Raw genomic sequence first — 22,625 nt, 5'->3', positions numbered from 1 at the left:
AAACTGGGTGGGTGGATGGGAGGGAGGGAGGGAGGAGAGAGACATGGACTTTCTTCGATTCGGAGAAAGAGGAGACACTCACTCGTGCAAAATATACAGGAAAATCGTTGAAAGGCGAGTAAGGGAGAGGAAGGGATGGAGAGGAGAGATGCAGATGCGGTGCAACGTTAAACAGCAGGTAGGCAGAAGGAGAGAATGGAAGGGAGTGAAAAGCGTGCTGCTGATGGCGACAGGGGTGAGGGAGGTAAAGGTGGAAGGAAAACGAAGGAGAAAGAAAAAAGGACGATAGAGAAAACGTCGGTGGTCGCGAGTAGTGCGGTAATCGGCTGCTAAAGTTAAAGGGCTGATCACGTGGTGTGTTAGTCCGTGGTGGTTGTGCGCACGGTCGGTCGAGTGAAAGAGGAAGGGGCCTACGGAGAGGACGAGGGGTCGAGGGGACGGGGGGCAGTGCGTTGCATCGGAAAGCCGGAGCACCGGTGCTGCACCCGTCAGCAGTCTTACGATGCACTTTGCCCTGCGCGTCTCCGATGCGGTGGCGCACGTGCAACGCGACGCGACGCGACGCGACGCGACACGACGCCAATCCGACGACCGTTCACGATGACGAGAGTTTCGCGGTGAGACGCGTCACGGCAATCGAATCGAACGACATCGCGACAGTGTCGATATCCGATCACTACCGGAAACCTAGACTTCCCGTTGCTGTGATTTTCGCCACGCACACCGATTTCGTGACTCGTAACGCATGCGTGTTCTTTCCTTTACATGCCGCGTGACGGCGACCACGGTTTCGCAGTTGTTCCGCATTTTGGTTTTGGTTCATCGACCTTTCGCACACCGTCCCAGACGGACGATGGGACGTCCTTGACGAATGAAATTTTCTCCTCGAACATCTCGGAAACTATATTTCCCTGGCCATTGCCATCAGGGCTCCTTCTCCTTCCCTGTCTCGTGCCGCTTTGATCGCCCCGTTCTCTCGCCACCCCTGTCGCATGCAACGCGTGCTGGTCATTACGTAACAGTTACCACATTGTCCTCTTTACCGTACGATTCCTTTCGTCTTCCTTCCGGTCTCGCGTTCTTCCGCCGACAGCTTGCGAAGCAACGTGTTTTAACGAGGAAAGGAAAGGTTTTCTTCTTCGATCCAGCGGTTTTAGGTGAACGTTCCACTGGTCGCGACACCGCGACCGACCTTTTGACTCTGCTGCCCTCCCACCATTCCCACGTGCCAACGAACTTTCGACAAAAAGTAATCGTCGACCTCCTAGTCGTGGAAGTCGTAGGAAGATCGAGTCAATTGTCCAAAGTTATCTCGTAACGATTCTGTGCCAAATAAACGGGCAAACGAAGGGATCTACGATACCGGAATGCAAGATCGAGCAAAGGATCGAGAAGCTGACTACCGTGAGTACAATTTCGGATCGATGCTCCATTTTCTACGGAATACGACTTCCGTTTCAAACATTTTCATTTTCTCTAAACGATCGTGTAAACCTACATCTCGCAGATAATTTAGCGCTAGTCTGGCTGAAATGGTTTACACGAATCGCGGTAAGGATCGCGAACGAAAAACGATTCGTTATAGTAACGAAGGAGCGGTCGTCTGGTGGAACGACGAGATAGCCCAGTTGGCACGCAGGGCCGTTTGACGGTGACATATAGAAGCGTATGTGCCGTAGGTGTACGCCAACAAAAGCGTGTGGGTTTATATATAGAAATAGCAGCGTCGGAACAACACCGGAAGCGAAGGAGTTCCGCCCAAGCCTGAAGGGTCACCGCACTTTGAAAATCGAGATCCAAGATTGCGCGTATTGCGTTTGCTCGTCGGGTTTTTCTTCCGTGTCATTTCCGTTCGTCGCGCAGGATTCATAATTTTTCATTCGGAAAGGACCGCGTCTCGGGGGAAAAGCGGAAGATGGAAAAGAATCGTAGGAAAGGCATCGACGCGTTAAAGAAACCGGGCAAGAAAATTCGAAAATTCCTTCTCGTTTCGATGCGGTAAGCTGAGCGGAAACGAGGTAGACGTTCCGGTCGGAGTTTGAACGCGTTTAGAGCGCGCGTAGCGTTTCCCTCATTAACGCGTGCAAACGTTTCCTCGCTAAACTCGCACGAGTTTATGAATGAAACCACTACCGAGCGCAGTTTCTACGCGACGCCAGTAGTACTCGCGTTTACTCGCTCGTTCCACGTAGGAAGGAAGTCGCGGGCGAGCTAGTATTGTCCCTCGCATCAACGTTGAACCCCAACCGGGACTAGTCAATTAGCCGGGCAATATTTTTCCGGCAGGATGCTGCATTCAAGGAAGTGTAACTACGTCTGCAGGCCATCTATAGGGTGCTTTTAATCACGTCGATGTCTAATGTATTATTCATCGTTTAATGAGATACTTTCGAATCGCCGCTGCCTTCTGTAACGAGCGTGAATGCATGGCAAGAAAAAAAAAACGTTGGATCCTTTGTAATACCTATTACCAGCATACATAGGTGGATAGTTGGTCTTCTTCCGGCGACAGACCGAGATACTTATTTATTAGGATTCGGTCGAGACGGAGCGCGTTCCAAGTAACTCGAAACAGTGTCGCGAGGGGCTGTGTCCGATCGAATTCTAGGCCGTCGTCGACCGGCGACGCTATTTCTAAACTCGTTTCTATTTTCTATTTGCATGCGTTACCCTCCTCGCGACAATTTTATACGTCTGCGATATTTCGAGGAGGCGGCTAACCAGCCGGCTCCTCTCGTATCCAGAAAATGATGCCATCGTCTGCAGCTTCCTGTACCGATTCGTTCGCCGATGAGAAAACGATCGAAGCGAGAGGGCGGACGCGAGGCGTTTCGGTGCCGAGCAACGTACGGTAAGGCCGATATCTAGGAGCGTAATGGACGCTCCGTTCGCCACTTTCCGCCACTGGCTGAAACTGTAATCGTACTCGATCGAGCAATTAGTAGTATGGAGCGGCCATTAAGCACTGGCATTCTTCACGTGAACGTCACGCGGCCGCTGCACGCTTGTGTTTGTAACCATTCTAATTGTAATCGCTTCCACCTCTCGCGCGCGTCTATTGCCTACGATAGGAATCGACCGACCGATCTATCCACGCTGAGGAATTCTTCTTTTTCCACGAATCTTTTCAAGATTGACGCATCGAACTGCTACACGAAAGTACGCGCTTCCTCCATAATGCATGAGATCTTTATGGTCAGCGTGTAACATCGAACGTCTTCACCTCGACATTGACTTTACGCAAATTGCGCGCCGCCGCATTTCGTTGACCCAGCGTCGTAAACATTTGTCGCCCGAGTTTTTCTTTTTCTATTTTTCTCGAAAGAGGATCGATAGATCGCGAGGAAAACGCGACGCGACGAATCCTTGGCGCGAACCCTTTGAAAAACTCGATCAGGGGGAGGAAGATTCGCGCGAGGGATTTTTCCAAGACGCCTCTCGCATGCGAAACTTTCGCGGCCTAGAACAACGGAATAGAGACAAAGTGTAAGAGGAGAAACGAGAGAGTCAGCCATTTTATGAAACGGCACAGCTGCCTCGTATCGTTGCCATGAGAGCGCGCCACGTTCAGAGCTTTTGGCGAAAACTCAGGCTGCAACTTTGTGGTTGCGCTCCTTTCTCGCGGCTTTTCCGCCTCGTCGCTTTGTCCGACGATCCGATAGATCCTCCGATGAATAGAAACCAAATGAAATCGTAGAAAGAAGGAAGAAAGTCGATAGAAATTCGAACGAGATTCCGCGCGTCGACTCGTGCGTATCGCTGGTCGCGTCGCGTCGCGTCGGTTTTGCGCGACAATTTTTCCGTCGTTCGCGATTCTCCTTCTCTCCCTCTGTAACTCCCTCTCTTCGCACACGATGTCCGTCTCTTTTTCTCTAAGCTTCCGTTTCGTTTCCCATTTTTTCCTTTTTTTTTTTTCCTTCGATTCGAAATAACAGCGATTTGGTGGGGCGGCTGCCGGGGAAATCGCGCACGAATGGTCGTTAGCGACTCTATCCTAGGAACGAGTTTGGAGCCGGGTATTCGATCCACTTACGCTCGATAATGCTCCATCTTTTCACTCCGTAATTTCCGTGTTTTCCGACCTCGTGGCTTCCCCTTCCTATCCGGTCGCCGCGCACGCTTCACCATGTCGCGAAGGTGGCAGATGGATAAAAAGAGAAGTCTGTATATGTAAGAGTAGTAGGAGGAGGTGGAGGAGAGTAAGGGCGAAACAGAGAGGGAGATGTCGCGTTACGGGAATAAGGAAGGATAAACGAAGCGAGAAAGAGTTGCAGGGTAGAGGGGTGGGGTGGGATCGGTAGCAGGGGTAGAGGGGAGAAAGAGAGAGATAGAAGAGGGAATCCACGAGCGATCGGTTGCCCTACTCAGTCCTCGTCCGTCTACCAGTCGGTCGTTTACGCTGCGACTTTGACAGTTCGCGACCTTACGTCACTCGAGTTTCACACCGATCGCGCCTCCGCAGTGTTTTCAGTGTTGCATCCACTTTGCTTGAATCGTACACTTTCCTTCGCATCCTGTTGCGAAAAATCATAATCCTCGATTTCTTTGCTCCGATTCTATTCGGTCGACCGATCGAAGATACCGATCGACCGACTCGCAACACGACGCCGTTTTTCAGCGATATCACGAACTCGTACGAGGAAAAAGGTACGTTTCAACGTTTATCTCGGAGATGGATCGTTTGGCGTGTGTACGTCAGTTCCGGTGACGCGTCAAATGGTCCGATGGGGTTCGCTCGACCGAGGAAAATTCTATAACGGAGTAAAAACTCGTTGGTTGCCATACCGTGGTCGCCAAGTTTCGTAAACTGGTCGCCGCTGCGCGAACGATAGGTTGCGAAAGGAAACTCCGTTCGCGATGTCACTTTGCGACAAGTGGAAAATCGGTGCTAGTTTCACCTTTCCAGCCACGTGCCCGATGACGTTTCTCATCGAAATCTTCCGTATTCCTCCGTCTTTTCGCTCTTTGACCGATACGAAGATTCCCCGGTAATCTCGAGTTTCCATCCAGCAGCCAGTCGGTTTAGTTATTCCTTTTATGGATCATAGGTACATGTTACAGCGATGATTCAACGTTATCCGTGGATAAGGCGTCGACGTCACGTTGGAGAAAAATTTCTACGGATCACCGATTCCCGATCGAGACCGGTGATTGTCGATCATCGAAGGTTAACCGACAAGACAGCTCGACATTCGTGTCGACCGTGAAGGAGGAAGGATGAAATCGCGGAGGTGAACGCACCCGCACGAAATTTACGCTAAACGCGTATGTGCGCACGTGCCCGGCCGTGCACGCGCCTACGTACCGTGTACGCACGTACAGATCGTTTGATGTTGGCAAATGGCGCAAGTAAATCCGCGTATTATTAAATAGATAACGACCATAAATTTGGCCAAGTTACATAAAGGCGCAAAAGGCGCGCGTTAAGGTCCACCGTTCTATTTATGTGTCGGCGACCGGCGTTCTAAGACCGCGGTTCTCATTCGCGGTTTCTCCGCTGCTGGCGAGAAACGAAAGTTTGCCTAGTTTCGATCATCGACCGTGGTATCGAATCGTTCCTTCCATCCGTCTTTCGATCCAGGCGAGATATCCTCGCGTCGTTTGATATTAACTGCGGAAAAGCAACGAGGAACGAAAGGCGATAAAACGCGTGGATGAAGCACCACTGGAGAGGAAGTCATCGAGAACGCTGTCCTTGTTTATCGTTGCCCGTATGTCTATTTGCCTTTTATCAATTCTAGGAGCGATAATTTCTTTTCTAAATTGCGAGACCGCGGGGCCACATGCGTAGACAGACGCGTACACGCTGGTTTTGCGCGTTTGCTCGCGGATACGAGGACGGTAGGTTTTTTCCACGTACTCGACGCAATCGATGAATTCAATTCCGAACAGTTTGCGTTCGAATCGTCCGAGTTTCGCGGACGCGCAGTGGAACGGATCCGCCCGCGATCAGACGCGTTGCTCCGATAGATTCACCCAAACTTCTAGTTTCGTCGTCTGGTCGCGTTGCGTCGTAGAAATTTTTCTGTGGCGCCTCGACGTATCATTGGCGCAACTCCAACCAACCTACTAGCTTCGTCTATTTTCGTTGATTCCGCTCTTTGTGGAAAGACGCGTTCCGCATTAAAGATTGGCGTTTCCACTGTCCGTCCGTTCGTTCGTTCGTTCGTTCGCCGATTCCGTTCGATCGTTTTCGATCGAACGTAGAAACGCGGCTGGCTCCGAAACGCGTCGCGTGCAACAGGTATCCAGCTTGACGTCACGATTTCAGGACGTCGCGTCGAAGGAAAGGAACGAAGTCGGAGGGAAAAGAGACGATAGCTGTAGGAGGGGTGGGAGGAACGATGACTCTGATAAGTGGTAGTGGAAGTTTCAGTCGGTCGACGACGACGACGGTGACGGCGTCGGTGGGTGACGGCGACGGCGACGGCGACGGAGGCGGTGGCAGTGGTGCGGCAGCGACGAAAGGGTCGCGGAATCATGCATACATATACACGTACGAGGCGGTCGCGCATGACTTTGGCCATGCACCTCTCTCTCTCTCTCTCTCTCTCTCCTCCCCCTCTTTTTATCATCCTCTCTTTCTATCCTTCCTTCTTTCGTTTACGCTCGTCTCTGTTTCTCCTGAAGCATCGTTCGGTCGACAAAGAGAAGTGGAGAAGCTCGGTTGTGTCACTCTGTTACGCGACTATTATTCAACGCTTGCGGAAATACGCGGTAAAAACGTAGGGAACGTAAATCCGAACGAACCTTTTTTCAGCTGGTTCCCTGTGCCAAGGTTTTTCATTTACTCGAAACAAAGGAAAAGAGAGAAAGAAAGGGGAAACGAAACGAAACGTTGGCCCGTCGTTGTTCGTTCAACGTGTCTCGCAATATCCTGTAATTCACCGTGCTCGTTTAGCCATCGAAAGTTAGCTCCGCTTTTTTTTTTTCAGACGTCGAATTCATCGAGGAGGATGGCTCCGTTTCGCCGATGATCGTTACACGATCATCGACTCTGCCATTCTACTCACGGCGCGTAGAACGAAACGGGGAACAGTAGCTGCCAGGTGTAACGGGGTGTCGGTAGGGAGGACCGCTGCCACTATGGGAATTCTAATTAGAGATAATGACGTCATTAAGGTCTGAGCCACGACGAGACGAGACGGTCTGCTGCGCTTACTGTACATACTCTCTATTCCGAGTGGGTATGTATCGGTGCTTCGTACGTGCGAAACGCGCTTTGTTCGTGTCTGCGTGTTCTGTCGTGCCGTGCCATGCCGTGCCGTGCCGATGTACGCTTCTCTCGTGCGAATGCACTCTAAACCCTGAAGGAGAAACCGCGCCGTTTCCTATCGTTCGATAGAAAAGACGATTTTCACCCGCGACAAACGGCCGCGATATACATTTTATCGAAATACATTTCGGCGTTATTGAAAGGCACGGTAACCTATCCTCTTCATTCATCCGTTTCTGCCGAGTTATCGGTTAACCGTAACGATTAAATTTCTTATCTGCGCGAGCTGGCTACACAGTTTACTTCGGCTTAATGAATAAGAATAAGAATATTAACAGTGATACGGGGCGGTGATTTATGTTTATTTTTTCGGCTCACCGTTAAGTAACGAGTAGTTTCGGTTCAGAGTCCAGCGCGATAGCGTTTCAGTAGCGAACGAGAAATCCAGCAGCGCGTGACCAATCTTTGGAAGCGTTGTCTCGAATTACGAGTATACGCTCGTTTCGGTAACACCGAACGCGTTTCCTTCTTCGCTCCGATTCGATTCTACATCGGCGACAGTGACACGATTCCCGCGCCTCCTCTTCCCGCGTTCCAGCGAGATCGAACGGCGATCGAATTGCCGGGGAAACCGCGAGAAAAACGATCGAACAACGATGTAATCGTGATGGCTTTTCACGGAAACGACGCGATCCGTCGAGTTCTTCGCCAACGTCATGCAACAACTATGCGCGAACCACACTCCGAGACGTACGGTGCTGCTTCATGGATCGCGAAATTGCTAGAGCGAAACTTGCGCTTCGGTGCTATTCTTTCGCGAAAAATCATTCTAATTTTTCCCGATCGTTTTGCCAAAGATTAAGTTTCCCTGCCGAAGAAAACCGCGGACGGATCGAAGAGTCGGCGATCAGCCGCGGTTAAAGAAGACCTTATACGGCGCAAATGTCCTCGCGACTCGTCGTCTCGTCGCATTCCTCGACTTCCTTCCGAAGCGAGCTCTTTCGTCGACGCCTTCGTTTGAGAATCACTGGCATGCCTAGACGCTGCTACTCTGGCCACCGGCGCGGCGGTACCGTTGTCGTCGCGATTGGCTCTTTAAACTTTAAAAGCCAACGCGCTGCCCGCGAAACTATCGACGACCGGACAGGGCTGTCATCGATCTACAGGAGACCCCCACCAATTTGATCGGGCCCCTTTCAAATTTTATCCCCTCCGTATCCTCTCGAATTATACGCTCCTCTCAGTCGCGGCGAACGCGAACGTTTCAGCCTCGTTCGTCGCGAAGCTTCCCCTTTCGCAGCGTTTCGTCAGGACGGAGGGCCGAAAATCGTGAAAACGTTCTGTACTCGTTCGCAAGGAGGCGACGCGACGCCTCGCTGCCATACGGTTATGCAAAACAATTATCGTGGAATGCGGTCAGCTGTTCCGAGACGCGCGTTGACGTCATGCGGTTAACGCGTGCGCGAATTCTTGCGGGGCTCCTACGCACGTGTGTGTCCGGACTAAGTACGTGACCCTGCGAAACTGCACCCTCTTTCCTTACGTTTCTTCTTTATTCTTTATTCTTCATTTTCTCGCCACCTCTCTGTCGCGCTTCATCCGATCCGTAAGGTTAATTAGAGAAACGCGCAACGTTTTCTCGGATCGCTTCCGTTTTCCGCTTGCGTAACGCTTGCGTAACGCTTGCGTTCGCGAGACACGCCTCGTCCTTGAAAGTTTTACACGTGCCGGAATTACACCGGCTGTGAACTCGTTCGGTGTAAACAGACGACTAGCATTCTCGTTTTATCGCCCGAACTAGATCGGCGTCGATCTCGATCGGGGATCGTTCGCGTACCAGCTGATTTTCAACGATAACGTAGCTCGATGATAATAGATCCGTCCTGTCGCGTCGACTCGATCGCAACCGATTCGAACGTTGTACCTTCTCGTAGTACTCGAACAGACGATCATTAATTGTTGCTCAAACATCCGTATCGTTCCCTGTACAAATATTTTATCGTCACACAAAGAGCACAGGTATCCCAGCGGCGCCTGCTGTCTTCCCTCGAGTTTTACCGGCAACCGAAAAGTCCAACGCCGTTTTAATTCCACCTAGAACGAATCGATTCGCGAACAAACGTCAACCGTGGGAACGGGCCACCGCGAAAAACTGGATTTCGTCGATCGCATCGGACGTACGCGTTAATCTTTCTTTAAGTGGAACAGAGCCCGGAACGAAGTGTCGAGGGGATATAGAAAGAGAGGTGAAAAGAAACGACGAATAGCAAGTAGGTCGTCGATCGTTTGTCGATCGTCTCGATAGTAGCAGTACCGATCGGCGATGGGTCTTTAAAAAATTAGCAAGCTTCAGGCTGCGCGCGTGGGTTCGTTCAACTTTGGCTGTCTGAACCGGTCTCGCGCGCGCACGCGGCGAGAATATTTCTCCCTCTTCTTCGCTTAACCTTCCTCTTTCTTTATTCTAGCTCCTCTTCGTATTCCATCTCCTTCTATCCGCACGTAGAGAGAATGTGCCGTCAAATGTGACTCACCGTTCCCACCTCCCCCCTTCCCCTTTTTCTTTTTTTCCATTTTTCATTTTTCATTTTTCTGATAGTCGTTATCCACTATCAGAAAGACCCAGGCCTATCTTCGTAACACACGGAAATCCGTGTCGCCGGTGTTCCATCCGGAAAACATACGCTCAACAGTTTTCCAACCGGTGTAATGGAGCGACGAATCGGTGAAACGAACGGTGGAAAATTTCCGGAGGATTGTTATTACCTTCCGTAACGTAGTCGCGACGGTGGTCGTAACGGTGCGATATCGCTTGTGTTAAGATAGCGAGAGACTGGAAAATACAGTTCCCACAGGTGGTCGAGCGAGCTTGTCGCAGCAGAAACCGTTTACGAGCAACTTTCCTACCGATTCGTCCTCCGATCGCACAGATATTCCGATCGATCTTTCTTTCGCGTACCTATTATTTTATACGCTCTGGCCTGTAATCGGTTGCCGGGTCGGGCATCGACAAAGTCCTATCGCTTGGACCAGCACCAAGTGTCAGGGACGTATCTAGACGAGGGCGATGTGTGACGCGCATGGTACAGCGTGGGAACTCCTTCGATGCTCAGCGGTTCTCAATTTCGAGACGTCACCGGGAAGGTTAGATTGAAAATTCGAGATAGATAATGGCGAGCAACAGGAAATTCTAATGGAATAGCGATTAGAGTAAAGGAGACAACGAGGACTCGGTAGACGACCGGATGTTGGTAGATCGTTTCATTCGAATCCTGCTTTATTTCGCCGGTTTTCGCCGCGCTTTACGAGCACCTTAGCGGCGCTTTTTACTGCCTGCTCGGTTCACAATGCGCCATCACTGGCCGTTTTTACAGACGTCCTTTATCTAAGCGGTAGTATCGAACGTGTGGGTATTTTACATACGAGTCGTTATATAATGGACGTTCGTACAGACGACTCTTCTCAATCGTACATCCGATGCATCGTTTCGCGGTCTCTGTTGGTCCATTTCCGTTTCTCTCTCTCTCCTTTTGTTCACCTTCAACGGCGCAGACCGTAACGAAAGCGCATAGGTGTACTTAGCTAGATCAACGGTAACGAGCGGAATTTTCAATCGATTTCCTTCGTCAGGTGAAACGTTTTTTTTTTTTATAACAACAAAGTAGGCGTGCGGGAACGTTTATTTATGCGGTTGCAAGAGCCCCACGGCGTGTACGCGCGTATCTCCGCGGACGGTGCGCGTGTCTCTGCGTACCACGTCCTGTGCATAGATCGCTCCCTCTTTCTCTTGCCATTCAGTAAGCCGACATGAATGAACCGCAAGCTCTTCGTTCGCTCCGTAGTAAATACTTTTTCCCACACGTTTGCCGCAACAATGGCAGCGCCGTTCAACATTCGGGGGTAAAAAACTCAAACATCGACCGTTCGTCTCCTCGTCTTTTTCTTCTTTCTTTGTTACGCGCTTCTCTCACGGAGGAGTGGAAAGCAAAAAGTCTGATAAATTCGGAAAAATTTCAAGTGCCGGGGCATCTACTAGTCGCGTTCGCGATTCGGAAAGGGTCAACGAACTCTGGTTTCCTCGATAGCGTAACATTCGTGGGTAAATGCTTGACGAGTGCTCGCTGAAACGTTAACGAGACGCCCAATCCTCTCTCGTTTATTGCCAGCCAAGGATAGTAGACCCGTTAGTTGAACGTGCGAACGTATCGCTCGACGCGATATTCATTATTGATTTTACAATATCCTGTAATTAGTAGCGCGCGGATAATCGTACGATCGCAGGACCGTGATCGAGAAGGAAACGGGGTAAACAGAAATAAGCCAGAGGTACATAGATATTTTTTTATTTCAAACGTTTTGTAATTGACAGTTCTATAAATTCTTCGCGAACGTATATAAGCGCATGTTACGTTTCCGCTCTAGACGTCACTTCCTCTCTCCTGCTGCGTCCCAGACGATCCTCGGCGAACTTCTCAGGCTTGGCTGCGCTGCCTGACCGCAGGCAACCTAAATGTTTTAGGTCTCACCTAGGAGAAACGATCATCGATACGCGTTATTTTCATCGTCGAACCGCGAATATCGCGCGAAACTAGCTGATAAAAGATTTGCGTCATAGCGCCACCTGCGTCGAACAAAACCGAACGATCGATTGCGTAAATAATAGAGGCGCGCGTGCAATCGTAGGTTCATGCTCGCAGAAAATCATCGTCGCGAATTCAAGCGACGAAAAGCAGCACGCGGCCAACAGGTTTTCGCAAACTTTTGTCGGGTTTCTTTTTAATGACTACCGTATCGATACGAGGGATTTGCGAAGATTCGATGCATCCTATCGAAATCGATCGCGACGCGGATCCGCCCACCGTCGTCGCCGAACACGCGTCCGTCGAAACGAGATTCTCGCAATTCGATCGAGCTCGATTTACAACGCGCTTTTCTAGCCACGATAAGCGACTAGTTCGCCTGGTTGTTCAAAGTATTTCATTCGTCTTCCCTTGATACGCGATTCAACGTCTTCCTCTGCGAAATGACGAATTTCCGTTGGATCTCTCTCCTCGAGGTCGAAGAACGGCGCTTCCTCTTTTCGTCGTCTTCATCTCCGTTTCTCCCTTTGCGATACGTCCGTGTGCGATACACACCACTTTACGGAGGGAGGAGAAAAAGCGAAGGTGCGTGTGTGTGCGCGTGAGAATGAAAGAGAGAGAGAGAGCTGATTCAGTAATGAATGGATTAAACAGCCTGACGTCACAGGATGGATTATATAAACGGTGGTGCGCGTGACATCGGACGTAGGAAGGAAGTTGGCTTCCTTTCGTACCTAGAAGGTATTCGTCCGTATGTACGTTCGTACAATACACGCGTGTTACGCATAGGCGTGCGAGTTTGCAAACGATTTCGTTGCCGAGGGATCGTTCATTTAAAAGCGGACGAGCTTGGTTAGAATCCCGATGACGACGACAGGGCCGCCCCTTTTAAAGCTTCCCTTCGCTGATCTGCCCTCCAAAGTCCCCCTCTACCTATCGCTGTATTTTTTCTTTTTTTTTTTTACCTGCGCTTTGATTGCCAGTACACACGCGGTCTGCAGTCGCAGACGGTGTTTTCGTGCGGTTGCAGATCGATCTCGGAGGTTGAAATTTTAAAGCGCGTCTCGATGGTGAATCGTTCGTTTGCAAATCATCGCGGTCTACGTAAATTTCGTGCGCGATCGATTGCGCACGTGCCAGAAACAAGGTACGTCCTCTCGGAAACGGTGCTACCCGTATCGCACGTCTGCCGGTATATATTTGAATCGCTCTGCATCTAGTTGACCGGCGTGCAGTGCGAAAACGGTGGATCCCGTGGTTGGACGTGAAAGTGGACGCGACCTAGTTCTGCCACAGAAGCATCGCCGTTCGCGGAAAGATCCGAGCGAGCACGTGTTTACCGGCGTCTCCCTCGACGCCGGATTCGTTTTTCCGCGAGGTCCTCCGTGTCGGTTATTAACGCGCGTGTAGTCTGGGAGCTGTCTGCGGGTCGACGTCCGACGCGCAGAAATAGAAGCGCCGCGACGCTCGCTACATTCCGTCACCTACGATCGCTACTGACCATCCCCGACCAACACCGGACCCCGGTGTCGTCGATGACCGACTCGTGCCCGCGTTTAAAACGGTCACGCGTGCCGTTTTAACTCGCCGAGACGGGAAGGCACCGATCGTCCACCCTTCTTTTTTTATCCAACGATTCGTTCGGTGATCGTTGCACGTTCACGCCGATTTTTCCACGTCTCCGTTGCCCGATATACACGAACGCGATTATTTCGGGGTTGGTTAACGGTTATCCTCCTAACTCGAAGGGCAGGTGCGTAGTCCGGTTTGCAAGGGAAAAGGGCAGCTGCTCGTCTTAGACGTTCCGGAAAGGAGGGGAAAGGAAGAAAGAAAGAAGACGAAGAGAGCGTAGAAAGAAGGGATAGGTGGTTCGCTGCTAAGGTAAACGATATAATGGGGACGTAACAGTGGGTCCTTTTCAGAGGCAGATGTCCTGCTCGAGACACGTGCCCATCCCGAGGCCCCCCCTTTTTTCAGTCCCTTCGGATCACCCCTCCTTTCTTCGTCGCGATTCAAGCAAAGAGAAGGAACGCGAACGGAAAAGCCCGTACCCGTAAGGCACTCCTGCAGGCTGCGCTCTTGCTCCCCTTTTCTTTTCCTCTTCCTCTTCGTCCTCCACCTCCTCCGCCGCGTCTTCTTTCCTTGTCCCCCGTGGAAGCTTCCGTTTTTTCCTTTCCTTCTTCCTTTCTTCGTAAGAGGATCGAAGCAGGGTCGGAAGGGAAAGGACCGGGGGTACCAGCTGCTGCTCTCGTTATAGCGGATCGCAGCGGGGCAACGAGCACCTCGGCGACGATTGCGTCGACGATTCGTGTTCCTAGCCCTTCTATTGTGTTCGCGAAACTCGTCCGACGTGATCGCGTCGACCTTTCCGTATTAAAGAACGACACCGCGATGGGAAGAGGGCTCGCGTTCCGTGCCGATTCGTTCTTTACAGACGGTAAGGAGAATTTGCAAGGCCGGTTTCGTTCGTATCGAGGATGCTGCAGGAGCGTCTTGAAAATATCTACGAAAATCGCGCCTCACGATCTGTGTTTGCTGTCACGCGGACGTTCCTTGCCTGTGAGAGCCGCTGCACGCCGTGCGACTTTTTCACTCGCTTTGGTCCCACGCTGAGGCTACGTACGCGCCTCTACATCCTATGCACACAAATGTACATCGCTCGTGCAAACCGAGCGTGCCCGTGCACGTAGAAATGCATACACCTGCGATAGATCACCTTTATCCCCGCGACGCGACGCGACGCGACGGACGATCGGCAACGTCGTCTCGTAAAAACGAAACGCCGTTTGCGCCATTACTGTTCGACGAATCCGTGCCAAGGTCTCGCTTTCCGTTTTATTCTCGGATCTGACCGCTTGGTTGCCTTCCTACTCTTGTCTACGACTTTTCCGTATTTCCGCGAGTTTGCACGCGTTTCGTTGCCGATCGAATCGGTCGGAGCTACCGAGCGAACTACCATCGCGAATCGAGACAGACCGTTCTCTGTTGGACAGGGTTTCCATGAACCATTCGTCTTGTTCCGCTTCGCACAGTTCTATTATTGGACAGGCTAGGAAGTATTCGTCGTTGGTCGAGTAGCTCGATCGTCTCAGTCGACTCCCGGGGAAAATGCAGGTGGAATTTCAAGCTAAGAATTCTTTGAAAATCCGACCAGCCTAGAGCCTCGGCGATAAACGATCCGAGACGATCAGCGATTCAAGGTGACACCGGATAAATCGAGGTAGGAACGAAAACGAAACGAGAAAATATCATCCAGCGTGCATCAATCGCAGCTAATCCATTATGAAGCGGCTCCTCTCTATATCGTAAACGCGTGCAGATTGACAATGACATAACGCACACCACGCCAGCGGTTCTCCATTATTCATCGGGATTATCGATGAATTATCATATTATAATGGCGACGGCATCGGTATTCGTAACCTTGAAACGATGACTCCTCGTTACGTTGCCTTGAACGGCGGAAACATGGATATTTGTTGAATCGTCGGCGGTTCGATTCGCCTAGATTCCCCCGCGTAGATTGCCGATCCATTCGTGCGCACACTTTCCTGATTGAACGGTGTTGCGAACGAGGACCGATCGATTCGTCTCGAAACGAGGAGAATCGAACGGGAATCCTTTCTCGAGCGATCGTGATAGAATTTGTTCTTCGCTAGTGGCACGGTGAGTACCTGTTGGTATTGAAATTTTTCTTCGACAGCATTCGACGAGCCTTTCAATTTTATTCGGCTGCGAAGGCAGGAAAAGAAAAGATCGGCTGGCCGATCGGTACGGTTGGAGTCGCGAGGCTGACAACGGTGCGCGTGGATACTAGTAGTAGGTCGGTGTAGTTGTTCGGCCGTCTCCCACGGCAGGGCCGCACGTCGACCGCATTCCACTTGCAGACCCTTTCCACCGGTGCCGTTCCCGCTACCACCGCCGCTGCCACTGTCGGGTGATCGACCCTAATCGCCAAATTCGATCTCGAATTATCCTTCGTCGCGCCGCCGCTTTCACGCCCGAGTTTCGCGCGTTCCCGTCGAGAAAAAGAAACTGCACCCGTTCGTTCGCCCGTCCTTTTCGGTCTCCGAGTTAACGAGCATTTACGGTGATAACGACGTTCCTATTATTGGGTGTGTCGACGACGCCTAGAACAGGGGTAATAGCTGGTGAAATCGGTAGGTGGAAGATGATGACGATTCGGTGAGCACCGGGGTCAGTTGTTTAGAGCTACCAAAGAAAAGAGCAGAAATAAGAAGAGAAAAGAAGGAGAAGGTGGAGGTGGCTGATCAGGAGGCGAGGAGGCAAGAGTAAAGTCGGAGACTGGACTCGTATCTGCATTCCATTCCCACTGGCCGCGTAGGTCCTTGTATAGGTGGTCGTCCTCCTCCTCTTCCACCTCATCCTCCTTCTTTCCTTCTACTTCTACTCCTTCTCCTTCTTCAGCACACTCTTCGCCACTCGTTCTCTCTTCGTTCCATCGTTTATTCGTCCGCCCGTTAGTCCGACCGTGTCGATCTTACGCGATGAAAATCTTTCGTCTTTCCCGATTTTCATTCACTCCCCCAGATTCACTGATCTTCGATCTCGTCTTTTCCCTTAATTGTACCATCTTCTCACCCGTCGATTTTATCAATCTCCAAGGGTGTTCCATCCGTAGGGATCAAATTAGACACCCGCAGATAGAGTTATCCCTTTTTTATGTATTTTATTCAAAAAATGGCGCCTATTCGATTTCTCGATTTCTCCTCTTGGACCGCTGCTCTCGATAGACCGGTGCTTCGATTTCGTCTTCTTAACTTCGTCGCGTTCTTCTTCTCTCTTCGTTGCTTCGTTCAGTTGCCAACCGGATCACCGTCTCGCGAGAACTGCCGTCGAAGATCCTCGATCCGAGCGTGAAGCACGCTTTTCGTCCAACTTCGCTCCTGGTGATCATTCGCAGGATTTCGAACGAGGTGTTCGACGATACGCAAAAGGTTAGAAATGTCGCGTAGTAAACGACCCACGACGCGGGACAAATATAAACCCGCCGCGTTATTCCAGAGCTGTGATCTTCTTAATTAGAGCAATTAGACGATCCGAGAATAGAAAGATGACGCAGTGTCGCGCGGACCATACGTTCATCTGTCAGCTGAGTTCATCTCTACGCGAGTTTTTCCACCGTCTTTCGTTTTAACCCTTTCACGCGAATATCGAACGAGCGGCAAAGTTGAAAGCGGGCACGGGAAAGTAAGACGGTATTCGTGCACGCGCAACTTTTACACCAGAAGAACTCGAGCCTCCGTTGAATTAACGATGCTGTAGCGTTGGAGCGACAGTTTAACCACGGTCGAAAGCAAGGACGTGTCGCGAATTTGTTCGTACAAGTGTCCGGGGCAAACGATCTCCGTAGATCCGGCTAGAAGGCCGGCGTCCTATTTTCCCTAGGCCCGCGACCGGTCACCAGCTGCAAGAAAGAATAGAAAGAATCTCTGGCCGCCGTGACACTTTTCAAAAGTTGCGGTTCTTTCGACTTGTAACGCGTATTATTCATGTCGCGCCGCGACTTCTCTCCTTCTCTACGTCTGCCGGTCTCGTAATATTTCTCTCGGCTCTTTCAGCCCGTCTTGCTCGTACCTCGTGCCTTCACCGTCCGCTCTCTCGCTCGCTCAATTACTCACTCGGCCGGTATGTCGAGGGAGAGAAGCGAATTCCAAGAGTGGCAGCCTTGTCAAGGTGTTTCTCGCGATTGGTCTTGCATGGAAATCCGTCTTTTCTGCCGCTAGCATTACGCGCGATAGGATTCGCGACTGTCCGAAAGCGGATGGAAGCTCGTCTCTGGTGGCGTCGAACGATCGAGCCAGCCCCGCGCGAGATCTTTCGTTGAAATTATATAACACAGTCGTGTTCCGTCATTTTCTATCGCAACCTTGTTTCCTTCTCTTTTTCATATTCCGCGGATACGATTCGCGCTTGCAAAACCGGAGTCGGAATTTAAAAACCCCGAGCGCGTTCGCGCCTCGATTCTAGCCACGCGCCTCGCGATTCTCGCGAAGAAGGTCAAAAATAATATCGTGAATCACGTGTAAGTCTGTAAGACGCCGAACACTTTTGCACGATTCGCGAGTCGTGCCGATTCCAGGCGACGCGTCGTGCTTCTGAAAACGATTTCTCCACGCGTGTACACAGATTAGGCGCGTTACTCGCCGAGCGTGTAGGTGTCGGAGCGTGTGCATGCGTGCGTGCGTGCATGTGCCACGATCCACATCCTTGCACGAAATTCTCTGGAGGGGTCTGTCACGAGTACAAATAGCTGACCTCGCTTCGTCGCCTCTATCAATGGCTCGGCGCTGGTCTGAATGACTTTTACGCCTCTTCCTCTTACTACGCTCTGCCGCGAGATAGCCTTCGCTCGCTTTCTTCCACAGCACGGATGCTCCTTTTTTTAATCGTTTCAGCGCTTGCGAAACACCACTTTCCTTTGATTTTCAATGTCCAGGCTTGTCCGATTGGTAGGCCATTTTCTATTCGACAGAAAACTGTACTTTCCTCTGAGATATAAAGCGTGTTTGAAGAAAAAAAAACGAACGCGAGGCGAGAAATAAACGCTGACGATCTTATCGTATTTTGATTCACGGTGAAAAGTGTCTTTTAAAAGTTTGCGCTTTGAATGCAACCCGCTGTACTTGGAACCAGTTATCTCCTCTAGCTTTCCGACAGTCGGTAAAGAAAATTGCGATATTGCGCGGGCATGATAACGCAGCAGACGTTGGTACGTTACCGACCGCGGTCGGTAGCACCAGTTTACCGGCGGTCGATAAAGTTACGACTATGAGTGTCGATAAATCATTACTCTATATTATCGATCGATCTCGCGGTTCGACGCGTTCGAATTCAAAAAGATTCCCGCCTTTGCGGAAATAAGTATGTACTCAACATTCAGGGGAATTGAAATCGTCTAATTAAATTCGTTTATCATTTTTCGAAAGACCTTCGCCTTCTCAGTGTTGTCGCTAAATACGAACGTCGTTACGACGTTCCGCTAATCCTCCCTCGTTAATTTTTACGACGATCCAAACAAGAAGAAGCGAGCGTTAATTAGATAACGCTAGCGACTCCGATTCTCGGAAGGATTGAACGCGCGGCGTAATCGCCGCCGGCCAATTCATTTGATGGTTCGTGTCGTTACGATATCGAGCTTCTCGCATATCTTTTTTTTTTTTTTTTTTAATTTCGTTTCTTCTCGACCCGCGCGACTTATGGAGCGGACCGAGACAGTGGCGGCTGTTGAAGCGCGGTCCGAGGATGCGCGAATTTTTCTTGTCAAGGATTTCTGTCGTGCCACGACGACGCTCGACGTCGTCAAACTCGAGCGGCAACGCTTGTAGGTTCTTCTCCGCTTCCATGGAATCGCTACGGGGTCGTAGGGTCGGCCGGTCGTATCTTTATCAGGGCTTCGCGTAACCGTCAGCGCGTTATCGACCGTCCGATAGCGCACGTGCAAAATAATATACGTCAACGGATCCTCACGTTCGGATATTAGCATTCGGACTGGCGAAAATACCGTACTCGTCCCGTGATTCTTGTCCACGGACTCGTGATTTCTCCGTGGCCTCGTTATTAATGGACCGCGCTATCGCGTTCTTCGACAATGAAAACGGTATCGTAATGAAAAATAAGGGGCATTCTTTAATTAGCATAGCCGAAGGAATGCAATTACGAAATCCTCGACCGATCGAAAATCGATGTCAACAGCGATATCGGTTCATCGAAAACTACGTTTCAGTTTTCCAATTCGTACTAAACGCGTTCTCCCTTTCAGTTGAGCGATCTCCGAAATCCTGGCAGAGGCGTGCTCGTTTATTTTTGGATGTTTGCGAGCAACAGAGGCCCCTTAACTCGTCGCGATCCAATTCTCTTCGATCCGTTCGCCCCCGTGCTCGAGATTCGCGATCGAGCGGATCACGAGGATGCCAGCGCACGTATTCGCGTCGAACGTCTTTGTTCCCGTTGCCATTTTCCAGCCTCCGTTTCGCCGAAAGCAATCGTCCCGCAGGTTTCATCGAGGAGAATCGATCGCAGCTACCTGCTGAAACAGGTAACTGAGACGAAACTGGTTTTCACAATGATTTGACAGATTGATTTGATTCTGAGATCATTGTGAAAGCTGATTTTGTTTAGAGATCATCGGGGACAGCCGTGGCAGAAGAAGAGGACGAGGAATGCTGGAAAGGAGGATCGAGAAACGCGACGAGGCTCGCGATTTCCCGTTCACCGTCCCGGTATAATTGTTGACGGATAAATAAATGGAGCGCACAAAGAGGCCTCTGTGTCGATGGCAGTGCGTGCTCCACGGCGCGGCGCGCGCCTCGAAATTTATGATTCGGCGAGAGAAGGAAGGAAGGACGGAACGGAGATGAAACTGGAAGACGAGTCGCAGCTAAATTCATCGATCGTTTCGAACGATACCGCGGAGGCGTACTCCGTTCCGCGGTCTCGCGATTATGCAACAATGCCGTACAATCCCGTGCATTGTCGAGGAAAACGTGGAAAAATCACTGGGCGTTCGCGAGTGGTCAGCTACGTTCGACTCTCTTTCCTCCCTCGGCCCTTCGTTCAGAAAACAGACGGACGCTGGTCGCGTTGCGCCCGCCAATTAAGCATCTAGAGCGCGAACGAGCGATACGGTTTTTGTCGGAATTTCCGGTAACGATTTATCAAACGGGAAAGATGGTATCGAGCACGAAGGAGAGCCGCGGCAAGAAACGACTTCTCGTAGAGGAGCTGAAGCGAACGAAACACGGGGAAGGGGGGAGATGAATAAGGGGAAGAAGCCGAAGAAGAAGAGGAAGAAAAGATGGCTCGCGAGCCTCGTCGAAGAGGATCTCGCGCGAACCCAGAACGCGCAGCTATGCACGCTCGAGCGCTATCAAGTGTCAAACGAACCGAACGTAAGAAAAACCAAACGGAGCAACGAAACTTTGAGAGAACGCAGCCGGACGAAAGGGAGAAACTTTAGACGGTATCCGTAACCGCCTACGCGACGCTCCGACGACCCCTCGCTCGAGGAATATGGCCACTTTTGACCCTCTCCACGTTGACTCCAACCACCCGAGGCTAGTACCTTTTCTTATTCTCTCCGCTAGAAATCGGGTTTAATCTCGGAACCGAGCGTTTTCCACGAAACCTCTTGGTAATCGTTTATTTTCCCCTTAGAGCTCGCGATTGGCGTCAACGAAGACGAGTCTGCAACTCGAGAGCGTCCGCTCGAGATCCTTTTCGAGGAAGATCCGTCGATCGAGATCCATCGCAGCTCTGACAGTAGAACAGTTCCCATGATAGAAGAGGAAGAACTTGTAAAAATCTGTTAGCAAATTGGTAAGAACATTGACGGCACCCTAGTCTCGAGTTTCTCGTTGATCTTTTCGATGCCAGACCGGGCACCGCGTTATTTTGACAGGACCAAAGTGAAATTTATCGAGGAAGGTTCTACTCGGGCAGCTGCTCCCTGGCGACGGTATTTTCAGCTATTAGACGAAACAAGTCGTTCGTGTTTTACGATCGATCTCGGTGACCCGCAGCGCGTGCCTCTTACGAACCACGCGCAACCCTAAATCTCAAACTCGCCTGGTTTTCCTTCACCTCGTTCGATTTCCTCTCGTCTCCCGTTTCATCGAGAGAGGCAAACCTTTTCCTTTCACAGAAAAATTATCAAACATCGTAAAACGAATGGTCCCGTAGAAAAACGTAAACAATTAAAAGGCGCCAGAAATGGAGCGCTTCAGGTCGAATCGTGTTTCTCTCTCGTTATCGGCTCCAAACGTTCGTACGCTTATAGGCGAGGACTATAAGAGGTCTCGTAAAAACGTCCGACCGCGATTTTCTGGGAAACTCGTAAATTTAAACGCTCTTGTAACTTTTCCTCGCCCACTCGACCCTTTGACTCGCGCGTGGACAGATTTTCACGGTCGCGTGAAGGGTCGATTTTCTGAAATTACGTCGTTGCGCGTTCGAGAAAAGTTTGCCGGACGCTGTTGGATGTTCTCCAAAGAAACAAGGAGAGAAAAAAGGTTTGTTTGGTAGGGTGTGGGCGATGCACGTGCGTAACGCGCGGATCGCGGCACACGCTCCGGCCTCGGGTCGGTCTCGTTCTTTCGTGGCGCGGATGTGCGCACCATCGCACACGCGATTCGCTCAACTTGTCCGAGAACTCTCTCTTTCTCTACCCTTAACCCTTTCCTTCGTCCCGCGAGCCGCGAGCCAACGGGCCGTGCTTTTATCGGGCCCGAATCGCCGCTAGCCACATGTGTATCCGAGTAAAAAGTCCCGGCTACGCTCCTCTCTGCCTCCTTCTGCTCCATCTTTCTTCGCTCTTCTTCTCTTCCTGTACTCTCGTGGCCGAGGCGATCGCGGGTGGTCAGCCTTCGAGCGAACGTAACTGCAACGAATCGATTCGATCGAATCGACGACCGATAGTCGCTGCTTTTCGCGAGATATTCCAACGTTTTCTCGAAGAACACGACGCCATCGCAACCAGTCGATCTCCATTGGTTCGCTCGAAGAGAGATGTGACAGCCGGTGCGTACCAACTGTGTTGCTGGTTCGACTCCTATCTTCCACAGTTGCTAATTACAATAATAACCGAGGACGTTGTAATCGGATTCGCAATTAGTCTCAGTCGGCAGTGGTCGAGCAGAGGGATCGAGCACCGGTTTATCGTGTTACACGGTTATCGTGACGATTTTTCATTCGACGGTTATCGATAGAAACGGCAAGTACCGAGGTCGGTGCAATCCTTCCGCTCGTAATCATTAAAGAACCATGTTTGTTCGTCGTTTTTCGTGAAACGAACCTGCGAAACGTAGGGAACC

At 50.9% G+C, this 22,625-nt stretch overlaps 1 protein-coding gene across 4 annotated transcripts; it reads left to right on the top strand.

Annotated features, from left to right (window-relative positions):
• Nucleotides 1–560: 560 nt before the first annotated feature.
• Nucleotides 561–20,870, top strand: LOC114875603. 4 transcript variants are annotated; one of them, XM_029186064.2, is made up of 4 exons: nucleotides 563–1,404; nucleotides 6,936–7,187; nucleotides 19,577–19,852; nucleotides 19,936–20,870. In XM_029186064.2, the coding sequence occupies exons 2-4, from the start codon at nucleotides 7,109–7,111 to the stop codon at nucleotides 20,040–20,042; spliced, it is 462 nt and encodes a 153-aa protein (XP_029041897.2). In that variant the 5' UTR covers nucleotides 563–1,404; nucleotides 6,936–7,108; the 3' UTR covers nucleotides 20,043–20,870. The 4 variants fall into 4 exon arrangements, 3 of the variants coding, with proteins under 3 accessions (XP_029041898.2, XP_029041897.2, XP_029041895.2); XM_029186062.2 differs by lacking the exon at nucleotides 563–1,404 and adding an exon at nucleotides 4,386–4,647; XR_006829837.1 differs by lacking the exon at nucleotides 563–1,404 and adding an exon at nucleotides 6,195–6,717.
• Nucleotides 20,871–22,625: the final 1,755 nt, after the last annotated feature.

Source organism: Osmia bicornis, chromosome 10 (assembly GCF_907164935.1).
Source record: "Osmia bicornis bicornis chromosome 10, iOsmBic2.1, whole genome shotgun sequence".
In the NCBI taxonomy this organism is placed as follows: domain Eukaryota; kingdom Metazoa; phylum Arthropoda; class Insecta; order Hymenoptera; family Megachilidae; genus Osmia; species Osmia bicornis.
The sequence above is the reverse complement of the archived record's forward strand: the minus strand, read 5'-3'. Positions and strand labels throughout refer to the sequence as shown.